At 56.0% G+C, this 13,476-nt stretch overlaps 5 protein-coding genes across 5 annotated transcripts; 3 read left to right on the forward strand and 2 right to left on the reverse strand.

The window, feature by feature from the left end:
• Positions 1-834: 834 nt before the first annotated feature.
• Positions 835-2,553, reverse strand: MFIFM68171_10519 (uncharacterized protein; the record flags this gene model as incomplete). Its single annotated transcript, XM_071065938.1, has 2 exons — positions 835-1,997; positions 2,052-2,553. 2 exons carry the CDS (start codon positions 2,551-2,553, stop codon positions 835-837), a joined length of 1,665 nt encoding a protein of 554 aa, XP_070922039.1.
• A 962-nt stretch (positions 2,554-3,515) lies between these two features.
• MFIFM68171_10520 (uncharacterized protein) lies at positions 3,516-4,514 on the forward strand (the record flags this gene model as incomplete). The annotated part of the gene is made up of 1 exon (XM_071065939.1): positions 3,516-4,514. One exon carries the CDS (start codon positions 3,516-3,518, stop codon positions 4,512-4,514), a length of 999 nt encoding a protein of 332 aa, XP_070922040.1.
• A 385-nt stretch (positions 4,515-4,899) lies between these two features.
• Positions 4,900-6,120, reverse strand: RPS18 (40S ribosomal protein uS13; the record flags this gene model as incomplete). The annotated part of the gene is made up of 5 exons (XM_071065940.1): positions 4,900-5,121; positions 5,181-5,302; positions 5,409-5,437; positions 5,510-5,583; positions 6,097-6,120. 5 exons carry the CDS (start codon positions 6,118-6,120, stop codon positions 4,900-4,902), a joined length of 471 nt encoding a protein of 156 aa, XP_070922041.1.
• A 1,200-nt stretch (positions 6,121-7,320) lies between these two features.
• Positions 7,321-8,901, forward strand: MFIFM68171_10522 (uncharacterized protein; the record flags this gene model as incomplete). Its single annotated transcript, XM_071065941.1, has 1 exon — positions 7,321-8,901. The coding sequence occupies one exon, from the start codon at positions 7,321-7,323 to the stop codon at positions 8,899-8,901; it is 1,581 nt and encodes a 526-aa protein (XP_070922042.1).
• Positions 8,902-11,133: 2,232 nt separating this feature from the next.
• Positions 11,134-12,721, forward strand: MTS50 (Mitogen-activated protein kinase adapter protein MST50; the record flags this gene model as incomplete). Its single annotated transcript, XM_071065942.1, has 3 exons — positions 11,134-11,404; positions 11,464-11,625; positions 11,694-12,721. 3 exons carry the CDS (start codon positions 11,134-11,136, stop codon positions 12,719-12,721), a joined length of 1,461 nt encoding a protein of 486 aa, XP_070922043.1.
• Between the last annotated feature and the right edge of the window lie 755 nt (positions 12,722-13,476).

A 13,476-nucleotide genomic window follows, 5' to 3' on the forward strand; every position in this document is an offset into this window, starting at 1 on the left:
GTGGCGGGGTTTATCTGGCGTTTTTCTATCACCTGTGGTTGTTCCTTTTCTTTGCTTTTAGTTCCCTATTTCTTTTTGGTATTTGTTCAAATGTCCATATTTTAGCTTGATGGTTTATGAGTGAAAGGATGGCGAGGGGAAAGGAGGAGCGAAGGAGATACCAGTAGCACAATGACTACCTCAGACCAGTGCTGTAGGAGGAAGCAAGGGGACGGACGGAGTGGGCTGTGTATATGTGGATGGTACCATGGAAAGGTCGTAAAAAGTTACAAGCTTACAAACTCTGCTGAGTCCACCACAGCGTCTCCGGGGACTCGGCTGCCCTGGTGGTATGAACTACAGTGTTTACCGGCTTTCGTACGAGAGGGATGTCTTTTGAGGCCAGAGCTAACATCTAGGCTGTAAGATAGAGCGTTCTATAAGCTGACTATCAAGCAGGACAAATTTGTGCAGCCAGAGATACTCTCGTTCAACAGACCGGTAACCTTGTAAACATATCTCGACAAGTGGAATCGTGATCGGACCACTGGGGTTAACTCTAGCACCACGGTCTCGGGAAAAATGCTATCGGGTTGATGAGAATGTAGTCATGTCACGAGCACATACATATCATATCATTTGTTTGAACCAAGATTTATTATTCCAAGGACAACGCGCGATGCGGCTAATGAGAACCTCGAGTACTCCATGTTCTGTTGCTTATGAGATGTTCCAAGTTTCCACTCTGTCAAGAAAGCCAATCTACCGACCACTCAACCAAAGGCACCCAACAACAATACTCGATGTACCATACTACCATATCAATGTACGCAAAGACGGCTTCCCCATCGCTATTTACTGGGAGAACCACTCACCACCCAACCACCGGTTCAAAAAGTCGAGCGAATTCTCGGGCTGATCCATGGGAACCATGTGGCCAGCCTGGTAGACACGCATAAAGGTGAAGTTACCCGATGCCTTGACCTTGCCGTACTCCTTATCAGCACCGGTAAGCTTCAAATCCTTGACCGAAGCTTTGTTGAAGTCCTTCTGGCCGGGCCACTCGAGAGCCTCAGTCCAGGCCTGGTTGCCGAGCCAGTTGCAGATGTAGTCGGCATCGCCGGCATAGATGAGGACGGGGATTTCCTCGAGAATCTTGGGCACCAGGCGGTGGAAGGGTTGCATCCAGTCGCCCTGGAAGAGGAAGTTGCGGTTGATGTCAAAGTTGCAGCTCTCGTAGCTCGAGACTTCCACACCAAGCGCATCCATGACCGACTGCTGGTTCAGGTAGTCGCTGATCCAGCCAAGGGCGCTGTAGCAGAGGTTGCTGCTATCTTCGCACTTGCCCCGAATGTCGTAAACATTCTGGCCGGTCCGTTGGTACGGGCCAATCATAGCGTTGTTGCAGTATATGGAAGCAGGGACACAGCTCCACACGCTGCCGCTCTCATAGCAGTTTCTAATCAGGGACTGGCAGCGCGGCAGGGCGTTGTCCATGCTCCGGCATTCAGACTCGCCGAGGACAGCGGGATAACCGCCCTCGCCGCAAGCCATGGGACGGTAGTACTCGTACTGGGTGAGACCGTCGGTCAAGCCATTGCCGATGAGAACCGACTTGAGATTGATGTTCCGGTTCTTATGCGACAAAATCTCCGAGGCGAAGACGGGAATGTAATGGCCAGCGTACGACTCGCCCGCGATGTGGAAGTCTTGCTTCGCGTACTCGGGGAATTGGTGGAAGAATAGAGTCAGGAGAGCGTAGACATCCTTGCCGGCGGCAATGGTGTTGCTCACGGAAGATCCGGAGTACGAGTACCCAACATTGACGGGTTGGTCGAGGAAGATGACTGAGGCATTGTTGTTCCAGCTGAACTCATTGTTGACGACCTTGAGCTTCTTGTCAATCGATGAAGGACCGAGCTCGAGGAAGAGACCAGTCAAGGACGAGCAGCCCGGGCCGCCGTTGAGCCACAAGACGACGGGGTCGTTCTTGGGGTCATTCCGGGACTCGAAGAACCCTAGAGGTTTCAGTCAGCACCTCCCCAGTTCCCAGGGCAGCGATCCGAACTTACAATAGAACAGGTGCTTGTCATTGGCCTCATCGTCCAGATAGCCGCTGTATTGCTTGACCGAGTCGACACCGAGCTTGGACGGGTCGACCGACTTGACGCGGAGGTTGAAGTCCTCGAGGCGGCCGCCAACCTCGCGATGGCTCTCGCCGTCGGTATCCTGCACCCACAACTTCTGCACATCGGCACCCTTAACGACGTGGTCCCAGTCGCTGCGGCGGCGATGCGGCTTGGGCTTGCTGAACCAAGTAGGCTTCTCAAAGGCGCTATCGGGGACAAGAAGCTTGATCTCATCCCAGAGCGCCTTGGCCTCAGCGCTCATGCCTCCAAAGGTCTCCTCGAAGCTCTCAATAGGGCGAGCTGCCGACTCGGCGAATGCGTCGGCAAACGGCTTCATGGCTTCTTGGACCTTGCCGAAGCCGTCCGAGAGCACATGCTGAGCCTGCTGCTGGAACGAGGCTGCCGAAGCAGCCCCGAGCAGCACGGTCGAGGCGGCGATCCTCATTGCACGTCTCGGCTGGATGACAATGGTCCTCGCGAAGATAGACGATGGAAAGAAGAGCAAGGGGGCCTATGAATGGCGAATGGATGATGGTGCGGATGGGAAGAAGAGAGGATGGAGGAGATGAAAGCTCGGAGGGAAGAGGAATGAAACAGCGGCAGCGAGCGAGCTCTTGCCGGGCTTGGGAAAGCGGTCGCAGGGCTAAACAAGGCAGGCATTGGTCGTCTGGGTACCTTGCAGGACAGGTCACGGGTACGGCGCAAAGCGGAGAAGCTACAGAAAAGACTGCCGCCTCCCCCTAAAAAACAGTCAGCACCATTCTATTTCTCGTACTCTTATCGCAGTCCTAGCCAATGGCAGTCAAGACAGCGCACCAGCCACCCGGCCCGCTGTGTGCCTTGCATCCTCAGCTTCGTCATCGACCAGCTATCGCTGTGCAGGTTCCGGACTCTTAACTGCATTTGGACGGTTTTCGTTGCAACAAAGAGGTATATTTGTAGCGCACGGAAGAGTTAGCGACCCGGTATTGTCATGATCCTGGGCCGGGTCCCAACAACCGCCTTGTTGAGGAACCGAGACTCAGGACAGGGACGTAGCATTACGTCGTCCTATCCCATTTGAGCGGTGCCAGCAGATTCCCGCAGGCCAGGTGAGGCGGGTCCTTGCTTTGACTCATCCGGGAAGGAGCAGCATCTCCACAGTGTGACCGCGCTCTCGATGACGGTGCGTATTGGCGGGGTAGTTTGAGAAAAGGGAATAAAATCACAAGTCTCCTCCCAAGACTTGCATAAGACATCGCGACATAAAACAAGCACAATCCCTGGATCCTCTGTATCGAGTAAAATATACCACTCTCGAAGCCCCCGCACCTGGAGATTATAACCTTTGTCGTCTCACTAACAACGTCCTGAACCGAAATCGCACCGTAGCCCCTCCAGGCTTTCCCTCCCCTCATCGCTGCCATCATGGTGATCCAACAGCCCTCCAACCAAATCAAACTCACCAACGTCTCGCTGGTGCGCTTAAAAAAGGGCAAGAAGCGCTTCGAAATTGCCTGTTACAAGAACAAAGTCCTCGAATGGCGCTCGGGCATCGAGACGGACCTCGACAATGTCCTCCAGATTCCCTCTGTCTTCCTCAACGTCTCCAAGGGCCAGACGGCGCCGTCCGCCGAGCTCGCCAAGGCCTTTGGCAAAGACGCCTCGATCGACGACATCATCCTTGAGATCCTGAAAAAGGGCGAGCTCCAGGTCGGCGAGAAGGAGCGTAGCGCCCAACTCGAGCGCGTCCACAACGAGATCATCTCGATCGTGGCCAGCAAGCTCGTCGACCCCCGCACCAAGCGCGTCTACACGCCGGGCATGATCGAGAAGGCTCTCGACATGCTCAGCTCGCAGGCCCACCACAACCAGCAGCAAGACAAGGACAGGGACAAGGGCAGCAGCAACGCCAACACCCCTAACACAGCCACCCCGGCAACGGGCGAGGCAGGCGAGAGCAAACCTCAGCCTCCATCTTCAACGATGGCAACGACCACAACGGCCAAGGAACACACCTGGACGGGCGTGACCACGACCAAGAGCGCCAAGTCGCAAGCCCTTGACGCCATGCGGGCGCTCATTGCCCGCCAGCCGATTCCCGTTGCCAGAGCACGCATGCGGCTCCGCATCACCTGCCCGACGAGCGTGCTCAAGCAGGCCGTCAAGGTGCCCAAGGGGCAGCCTGCTGCCGGCGGCAAGGGCGGGGAGGAGGAAGGGGAGCAAAAGGTGCCCGGGACGGTCAAGGACAAGCTCCTGAGCTTTATCGAGCAGGTCGAGAATCAAGACGTCATGGGCTCGGAGTGGGAGATTGTCGGCTTTGTAGAACCTGGCGCGTTCAAGGGGCTGTCGGACTTCATAGGCGGCGAGACGAAAGGTCAGGGGAGGGTAGAGGTACTGGATATGGCTGTCACTCATGAGGATTAAAACGACCAAACGGCGACTTCACACTAACCCCCCGATACCCATTTCCTTTGCAACTTCCGCCATAGACATCATCAGGCGTTTGGAATTCAAAAAGAAACTACTTTAGGCATTTTGACCAGTTTGGGTAATGCATCACTAGTCATCGACGAGTTCCGGAGGGCCCATGTCATTACTTTTTCATATCCGCGCCTGTATTGTCATGCTGTGAATCATGGTGGTTCCCTTTAGGCATCCCGCGAGCTCCCTAACGAATTGCAGAGATCTTCGCAAGGTAAAAAAAATCAACCCGAGCCGTCCACGACCACCCTTTAGCCTTGGGATAACACCGCCAAAAAGCCAAGCACAGCAATGCCAAAGAATCCCGCACGCCGCCGAAAGAAAATACTTAGCCACCCTTCTTCTTGGACACACCGACCGTCCGGCCGCGACGACCAGTCGTCTTGGTGTGCTGGCCACGCACACGGAGGCCCCAATAGTGACGGAGACCACGGTGCGCCCGAATCTTCTTCAGGCGCTCGAGGTCGTCACGGAGCTTGGAGTCGACACCGTTGGCGAGGATCTGCGAGTCCTTGCCATCGACAATGTCGCGCTGACGGTTGAGGAACCACTGTTCAAGACCTGTCAGCTCATAGTTCTGACGCATTTGCTCAACCGGGTATAACGTACGGTGGGAATCTTGTAGGCGGTCGGGTTCTGGATGATGGTGACCAGACGCTCGAGCTCCTCCGAGGTGAGCTCACCAGCGCGCTTATTCAGGTCGACATCGGCCTTCTTGCAGACGAGGTTGGCTATTCCCACTCAGTTAGTACGGTGTATTTGAATGCGCTTGGAGTAGCGCAGGAGGAAGCTCTTTGTCCGGGGATCGTCCCGAATTCGTGGCTTGCGGGAACATACAGTAGCGACGGCCAACACCCTTGATCTTGCTAAAAATAATAAAAAAATAAACGAGTCAACAAGGATCGTCTCAGTAATCTGATTTGGCGAAGGGAACTCACGTCAAGGAGTAAACGACCTTCTGCTTGCCGTCAACGTTGGTGTTGAGCAGACGCAGAATGTGGTTGAAGTTGCTCTGCGTATACCGTTAGCGTTCCGCGAATTGCCACAGCAATCAACATGATGTATCTGTCGCCTGCTGCCTGCTTCCTGTAGTGGTTCCCATCCTTCCCGAATTGCAAGTATCGGACAACGGCCGCAACCGAACGACCAGCCTGAGACGTGCGATAGCTAGTTTGGCGTCTCCGAGACAGAAATACCATTGGCATCTTGTGGGTTTTGCCATCGCCGACCCATACATATCGTTCGTGATCCATCGCCCCAGGTGCAACGCAATCCCAGTTGAGACTGTATTGTGCCGCTCTTCCGGCTCCGCCATGCACTCCAGTCGATGTCGGTATCTTTGGTCTGCCATTCCTAGCGGCTCGCATGCGTTTCGCAATGCAATCGGGGTGTGACGATCGATCTGTCAAAGTACTCTGACGGTTCCCACATCGGAATGCCCGCGAAACTCAGGATGGTCGCGAGCCACAGGAAGTCGCAGGCAGCAGCGAATTATAACGATTGAAGATCCAGAATATTAACGTACCTTTTCTCCCGACACTAGAGACATGTTGGGCAACTTGGTGCAGACCGGCACTCGTTGTCCTAGATTCGGTTGAGGTCCGAGATCGTGGAAAAGTCGCTAGCAAATTTGTGCCACAATAGGTTTTCGAATTTCTGTGTGATCACGTGGAGGGGCAAGATGAGCGGGAGGGGTGCACAGACCACCAAAGTAAAAGGCGAACCGAGTGGGGCTCCGTCCTGACCATGGTGAAGGTCGGCTTGATGTTTGACCAAAGCACATACTCTTTGCAGAAATATCTCTTTACGGACTTGTTGGCTCATGTTCCCTACCCGACTTCTGAGGTCGAGGGGAGGACAAATTTAGAGTTCGGAGATTGAATCTAAAGCTCCCAAAGTTATGTGAGCAAGCAAAAGACTTGCTTCATAATGATGAAATCCTCCATTACGCCTTCAACACCAATTCTCGAAACAAGTTCAACCGCCAGACCATCGGCAAGTATTGCGCAAAGGGACTGATATATCGCATACTGCGGCATGAGCAAACCAGAATAATCGGGAGCGAAAAGAGGGGGGAAATGATATGGAATATGGAACACGCGGAATTGCTGGGTGCTGTCGACTTACCGACTAATAGGTTAACTTGTCAGCAAGCTAAAGTGAGAGCAAGTAAGACCCGGGCTTTCGTCGGTTTGTTTACTATTACTCGTGTACATACCTGTGTACGGTACCTTTCCTTACATCTTACAGGCCACACTGCCTCCCGAAGCGGGCCAGCAAGGGGCCCGCTTCGCTGTGGCTGAGCCGATGCCCGAGACGGTGACGTTTCGCTGCAGCCGGGCTTTCTGTGCCTGTCCAACAATGGCGGGGTCAACTCAAGGATTCAGGGCCTGCGACACGGCAAACATTGCGAGTATGGCGCTTCCTAGTGCTCGCATCCTTCATGTGCCTGCTGAGCTCAGCCTCGTGCCCACCCAAAGAGCGTGTTATTATAGCGGCGCCTGACCCACGAAACGTCGTCAGCTGCTGCATCTGCAGTCCCGGATAAGCAGGAAACTACTTCTTTCCTTTGCTTTCCATCTTCACTTGTCACGTATACGAGACAATCCAGCTCATTGCGCATGAATAGTACTCCCAACACTAGCCAACTATACGCGCCTAGCTCGTCAAGGTTCTGGCTAGAAGTTCCGAGCGTTGCGTCTTGCAATACGGTGCCTAGGTAGTCTCGGGCGGGTCAGTCTCGAGCAGAATGCTCGACGAGAACCTCCCCACCTTCCGGCTCAAGCCGTCCTCCGACAACTCGCTCTCGAGCATTCTCTACTTCACGCAAAATGGCTCCGACCCGTCCGCCGAGTATCTGCTACGGCGGGCAGACCCCGCACTGCCAGAGTCGCGCAACAAATATGCACTTGCGCTGTGCGACCCCTACAACCCAGATGTAGTGTATGGAGAGGTGATGGTTGAGCCCGAATGGACGCAACCGACCCTCTCTGCGGCCGAGATCAGAGCGCAAGCGCAATCAGGTGCGGGCCCCGCTCCGGCGGCGGCGATCGTGCCAGACACTTTCGCCATCCAATTATACAACCCCGACCAGACGGTGGCAGTCAAGATGGTACCCGGGACGTGGAACAAGAATGACAGCTGGGAGTTTGACCTGCCCGTCCAAACATTCCGGACCCCCACGAGCAGCAAGCTAGACCGCGAGCAGCAGAATGCGTCGCCGGCTGCAGCCGACCTCATCCCGCGAATCATGTTCCGGTGGAAGAAGGACGGCCGGTTGAGCAAGGACATGACATGCTACATGTCAGGGACGAGGCTAGGCGCGCGCAAAAACAAGGAACCCGACATCACTATCGCGATGTTCAAGGCGGCCCGTGAGAGTATCATGACCGTTTACCAACCGAACCTACACCGCGTCGAGCTTGAAGACCGTAAGGGACTCGAGCTGGTCTTGCTGCTGGGCTCTGAGGTGATCAAGGACCTATACCTGTCGCCCAAGCCCGACGTCTTTAACGTCCAAGGCGGAGGACCGGTAGCCAACGGGAACAAGAGGAAGAACTCTCGCCCCACTGGCAGCGCCGTCGACTTCACGGGAACAGAAGCAAACGCCATGTCCGGAGCGATAGCAACAAACATCGCCGCCGCCACCACCACCTCAACGCCTGCCGTCCGGCATCCCCCGACTACAGCAACAACAAACAACGCGGCCCCAGGCCCCGCCTCGAGCCCCGAAATCGAAGCCGAAACCCGCCGTCTGCAAGCCCTTGTCGAGCGCGAGGAGCGGGAACGTCGAAAGGCGGAGCTAGCCGAACAGAAGCGCATCCAAAAGATGATTCAAGACGAAGAAAAAGAACGACGCCGCCGTGAGGCCGAAGTCGCCAAAGAAACCGAGCGCCTCCGCAAAAAGTATGGCGTTGAAGGGCAGGAGCTCCCATCTGATCGGCCGCCCTTGCCACCCCGTGTGCAGAACAACACTGCCGCCGCCGGCGCTGTGCCCCCTCCCACGCTTCCTCCACATCTCCATCCGCAACAAGGGCTCAGCTTCGGGGGGTCCGCAGCGCCGGCGCTGCCGCCTAGGCCGGTCAGCGCGGGGCCGTATTCACGACCGTCTGGGGGACGGCCTCAGCAGCAGCAACAGCAGCAACAACAACAACAACAACAGGGTCCGTTTCATTTCAATACCCTAAATGTCGTATGGAAAGGTGCCACGGGGCAGTTGCAACAGTTGCAGAGTCGGGTGCAGCAGCAGCAGCAACAGCGGCCAGGGAGAACGAGGGAGGAGGAGGAACGGAGGAGGCGGGTGCAGAAGAAGAGGAGCTCGCATTGGTGAAGGGGGTGGCCATTTTGTGTATCGGGGCCCTTGTAGGACAGAAAGCGTTGTCTATCTCGTCGTTTCAAATATGAGGATAGGGCGCTTGGCTGGTTCAGTTTCGCTGTGTTAGATTATTGTACTTCAAGCGGCAGCATGATATCATCATCTCATATATATTGTTGTGTGTCCCGGGTTACGACTTCATGAGCCGCTGCAGCGGGACATGATCTGCTAGACGTCTCTTACTTACGATATAGACGTTGAGCGGAGTCCCAGGTGGATGAGAATCCTAGCTCCAATTCTTGATCCCGTCCGTGCGAAGTTGGGAGTTTTCGAATCCCGTTTCGCCGATACAGTGGTTGGGCATCTTTACTCCACGATTAGACCTTGTACTTGAGCCAGGCTTTTTTCTTCTCTCCATGCGCTCCTGTTTCAGTGGAGGCCCAAGGTAGCATCGTTAATATCGCGCTCAAGGATCTCCCACCATTAATCGAGAGTCTCATAGAACTGTACCCTACTTGTTCTACATCCAGAGCCTAACCTCAAGTTCTACCGAGGATACTTTAAAAAGGGAGCACGGAGTAAGTTGAGAAGGAAAACAACCAGATAGAGAGAGAGAGACAAATAAAAATCAAAAGAGAGATTTCTATATTACCTTCGATATAGCAAAAACGCTTCTGACAGTCCGAAGAGACCCTCTCCATTAATACGCAGTGCCCACGAAACCCGATTCTGACAATCGTCATATCCAAGACGGGAGGATGGCCGCCCACGCTTGGTGTGCGGGAGAGATACCGGGCCGGCGAGAAGGTGAAACGCGGGGAGATTCGCGGGCTATTCTGGATGGCCCAGGAACCGGCGGTTTCAACTTGGCTGTGCTCCAGGGCTTGGCCGGGGCTGCATGGGGACACGCGGCCCTGGCGGGATCTGTGGCGAACCGCCGTTCGAGAAGCGTCAAGGGAAGCAGTAGACGAAAGGTGTCGGGCATGCAATTGGATCTCGGCAGGTAAGGTAACACGGGCTGGGGCTAGTGGGGTTGGGAAGGGGCACGCAGAAGACTGGTCGAAGAGTCAGGAGAAGGTCGGGGATAATGAGCGTAAAGCCTGCAATCAGATTGGCAGTGAAGCTTAGATCTGACGGGCGAAATACACAAACAAAAACGCTTCGAGCCTTGTTGTCGAGATGCGCATCGAAGACCCAAGACCAACTGTGGCGGTTCTCGCTGCGCAAGGCTGGCAGGCGGTGCGAGCCGGCGTTGCAATATTGGGGCGGGACCTGACGAGCCGATGCCTGGTTGGGGCTCAGGGTTCCTATCAAGAGCACGTCGTCCCATGAATGGATTCCGAGAGCATGCTGCGAGGCGGCCCAATTGCAGCATTGTTAGAACGAAGCATCTTTGCCTGAAGCCTCATGGGCCACGGATCTGGGTCACACATGGGATCGGGGTCGAGGGAAGAGAATGCGAAGGACTTGTCCCGTTGCTGATCGTCACGGCTCCTGCGAGAGGCTGCTGACCTTGTCCGATCAGTTGGGCCAGTTGGGGGATAAAAAAGGAAAAGGAAGAGAGAGCCAAGGTGGGGTTTTGCTGGTTGGCCCTTAGTAGTGGTCAGTGTCACTTTTTGTCACCTGCGGCTTGAGAAAAGGAAACCCCTGGCCTGGACCGGGAATGGGAGCACCGGGAGGTAGAAAGCAAGGCCACAACACAGAGTGGGGCCAGTCCGACAGGGGCTGGCAAAGCGAGAGGGCAAATTGGGCGCTAGGACCATTTCGGGGCGGCACCACTTTCGAAGCGGCCAAGCGAGCGGCTATGGCAGCACCTGAATCCGCAATCAACCTCCGCCCGCATCGACGACCTACCAATCCCGCCAGGTTCGCTTTCCTGTCGCCGGCCTGCGAAACCCCCCCCGAACGAGAGCCCTATAGCTGCCTAGCGCCCTAGCGCATCCGCAAGCGCCCTTTTTCAGTCGGTCGAGGGTCCGATAGCGCTCGTTCGGCGCCCATCGCAAGAGCGCTGCTGCCGCCGCCTCGGCAGCTTCGATAGAGCAGATCCCGAACCGCCGCACCTCGTCGAGGCCGCCGCCGCCGCCCCCACTGCCCCGCGAGATATTCTTCCGAGTTTGTCGGCGCCCAGGCAGGAACACCCCGCCGGTTCCCGTCTCGCTCGCCAACCGTCCCCAGGGGCAAAGGCGCATTTGATACCCTGGCCCTCGCCGTAGCCCAGGCTGTGAGGGCCAACCACCTACCGCAGCCATGAACTTCGACTCAGGCACCGCCTATGCGGAGTCGGATGCCGACGACGAGTACGAGAGAGACATCCATGGAAGCTCTCCGATAGCTACCGACGTCGAGACCTCGCCCATTGACTCCGACTCCCCGTCGGCCGAGCACACCCCCACCACGTACGGCTACCGCTCGAGCGCCGACAGGTTGCCCGAGACCATCATATCTGAATGGACTGCTGAAGAATGCGCCGATTTCATTGCTACTATAGGCGTGCAGCAATATGCAGACAGGTTCATAGGTACGCGTGCAGCAGTCTAGCCGGCCCCCTACGGCCCGCGATGTTGACAGATGTCCCAGAAAACGACATTGTTGGCGAGGCCCTCGTCGCCCTACAACACGATGACCTCAAAGCGATGGGGATTAACAGCGTCGGCCACCGGTTGACCATCCTGAAGTCGGTCTACGATGTCAAGAAGGCCCAGGACGTCCCCATTGAGAGTGACCATTATATGCCGCTGAGTACGTCTTATTCCTCGGTCAGGAAATGGCCCAGGCATACCCTAGTTGTTAACATGGAGAATTTTTAGCTGCCGAGACTGAAGCGCAGTCATCGAACGCCACATTAAAGGACATCAAGCATCTTGTGGAGCAGCTGCGTCTCCGAGACGAGCGGATGGCATTGCTCGAGCAAGATCTGCGCAGGATGACTGAGGACTTTAGGAGGCTGCGAGAAGACATGCTTCCAGCGCTACGGCTCGCCAAAGACGCCCAGCAACCTCTACCCAACCTCGGCAGTGACCAGGCTTATGAGAATAGTATATCGCCTCCGGCACCCACGCCATCAACGGCAGGTCAGTCCAGCGCGGGCCTGAAGCGTCAATTCTCAGCCAGGAAGATCATGATTGGATCAACTCCCAAGGCCACATCACCCACACACCTACAAACGAGCCATGACCGCTCAATATCCGAGCAGGCCCTCGATCCCCAAAGCGCCGCCGACAGGGCGGTCCTGTCGTCGTCGCACCTGGCGGCAATGAATGGGACCGCCGGAAGCTCCGCATCGCCGTCCTACCCGTCTCCAAACATGCCTTCTCCCACGTCCCCGCCCACCGCCCTGACGGGCACCACCCTCGGAGCGCAGTCATACCGCTCCGGCCAACCGACGCCATCCTCGCGCTCGACGTTTGCCAGCGAAGACCACTACCCGCTCCAGCAGCCCAAGGCGCCCGCCCCGCGCAGGATGCAGACGCCCGCGCCCGAGACGCCCGGGTCGGTCGAGATCTTCAAGTCGTTCCGCGTCAGCATGGAGGACCCCTGCTACAAGGTGCTCCCAGCGGCGCTGAAAAAGTACCAGATCAACGCGCCCTGGGACCAGTACGCGCTGTACATTGTCTACGGCGACCAGGAGCGCTGTCTGGGCTTGGACGAGAAGCCGTTGATCCTGTTTAAGCAGCTGGACAAGGAAGGGAAGAAGCCCATGTTTATGCTCAGGAAGACGAACAATGCCCAGGTCGACCTCTCGGGCGACGCGCCGGGGAGTGCCGGGCTCGGAGGGCCCGCTACCACCGCGAGAGGTACCGCCATGGGATATGATCCGCCCGGTGGCATCATATAAGATGTTGAGTGGGTTGGGGGTTAGGGTGGTGATATATGAGACGGATGGAGGGGGGGTGGTTGGATGTATGGAACCGCTCGCACAGGGGGGGGATACTCTTTGAGTGAGGAGTTTCCCCTTTTTTTCTTTAATTTTTTTTTTTCTACTTTGGTTCGGTTCTTGGGAAGTGCGAGATGTGGGGTTTTGCATAGCGTTGCGGGGCGCCTTCTTTCTGGATGGGATTGCTGGCTGTGGGGACGTGAGAGAGACAGATACAGAGAGAAGTGGGTATTTGCCCGCCTGTGTGTGAGTGCGTGTGTGTGAGTGTGTGAGTGTGCGAGTGTGCGAGTGTCTGTGTGCCTGCTCGCGCGCATGTGTGTAGGTGGAGGTGTGTATATGTCTTGAGAACTGAGGGTATGAGCGGTCCGTTTCCGCGAGGGTAATATACTTGGTGGTGGCGAGTGCGGAGTGGAATTAGCGGGAGAAAGGGAAAACGGGGTTGGTTCGAAGCATTGGTTAGGTGTACCGTTGACGGTTCGCCTTCTTGTGATGGGGGGGCGAGGGAAAGAAAAGAGGGTTGGGTTTGTTGGAGTTGGGGCGATTGATTGAATGCATGGATGCGTGGGATCGACGTGGGGAAAGTGAGAGGCAGGGGAGATAACAAAACAAAAGGGGGGATCTGTTTCGCTGAGGTAGCGGGGCGAGGAGAAACAGGGTTGGTTAGGTGGTTGGTACTTTGTTGCTTGTCTTGTTTATATAGACCGGTGCTTCCCACA

This window comes from Madurella fahalii (assembly GCF_045866475.1).
Source record: "Madurella fahalii IFM 68171 DNA, scaffold_6, whole genome shotgun sequence".
Taxonomy (NCBI): Eukaryota; Fungi; Ascomycota; class Sordariomycetes; order Sordariales; genus Madurella; species Madurella fahalii.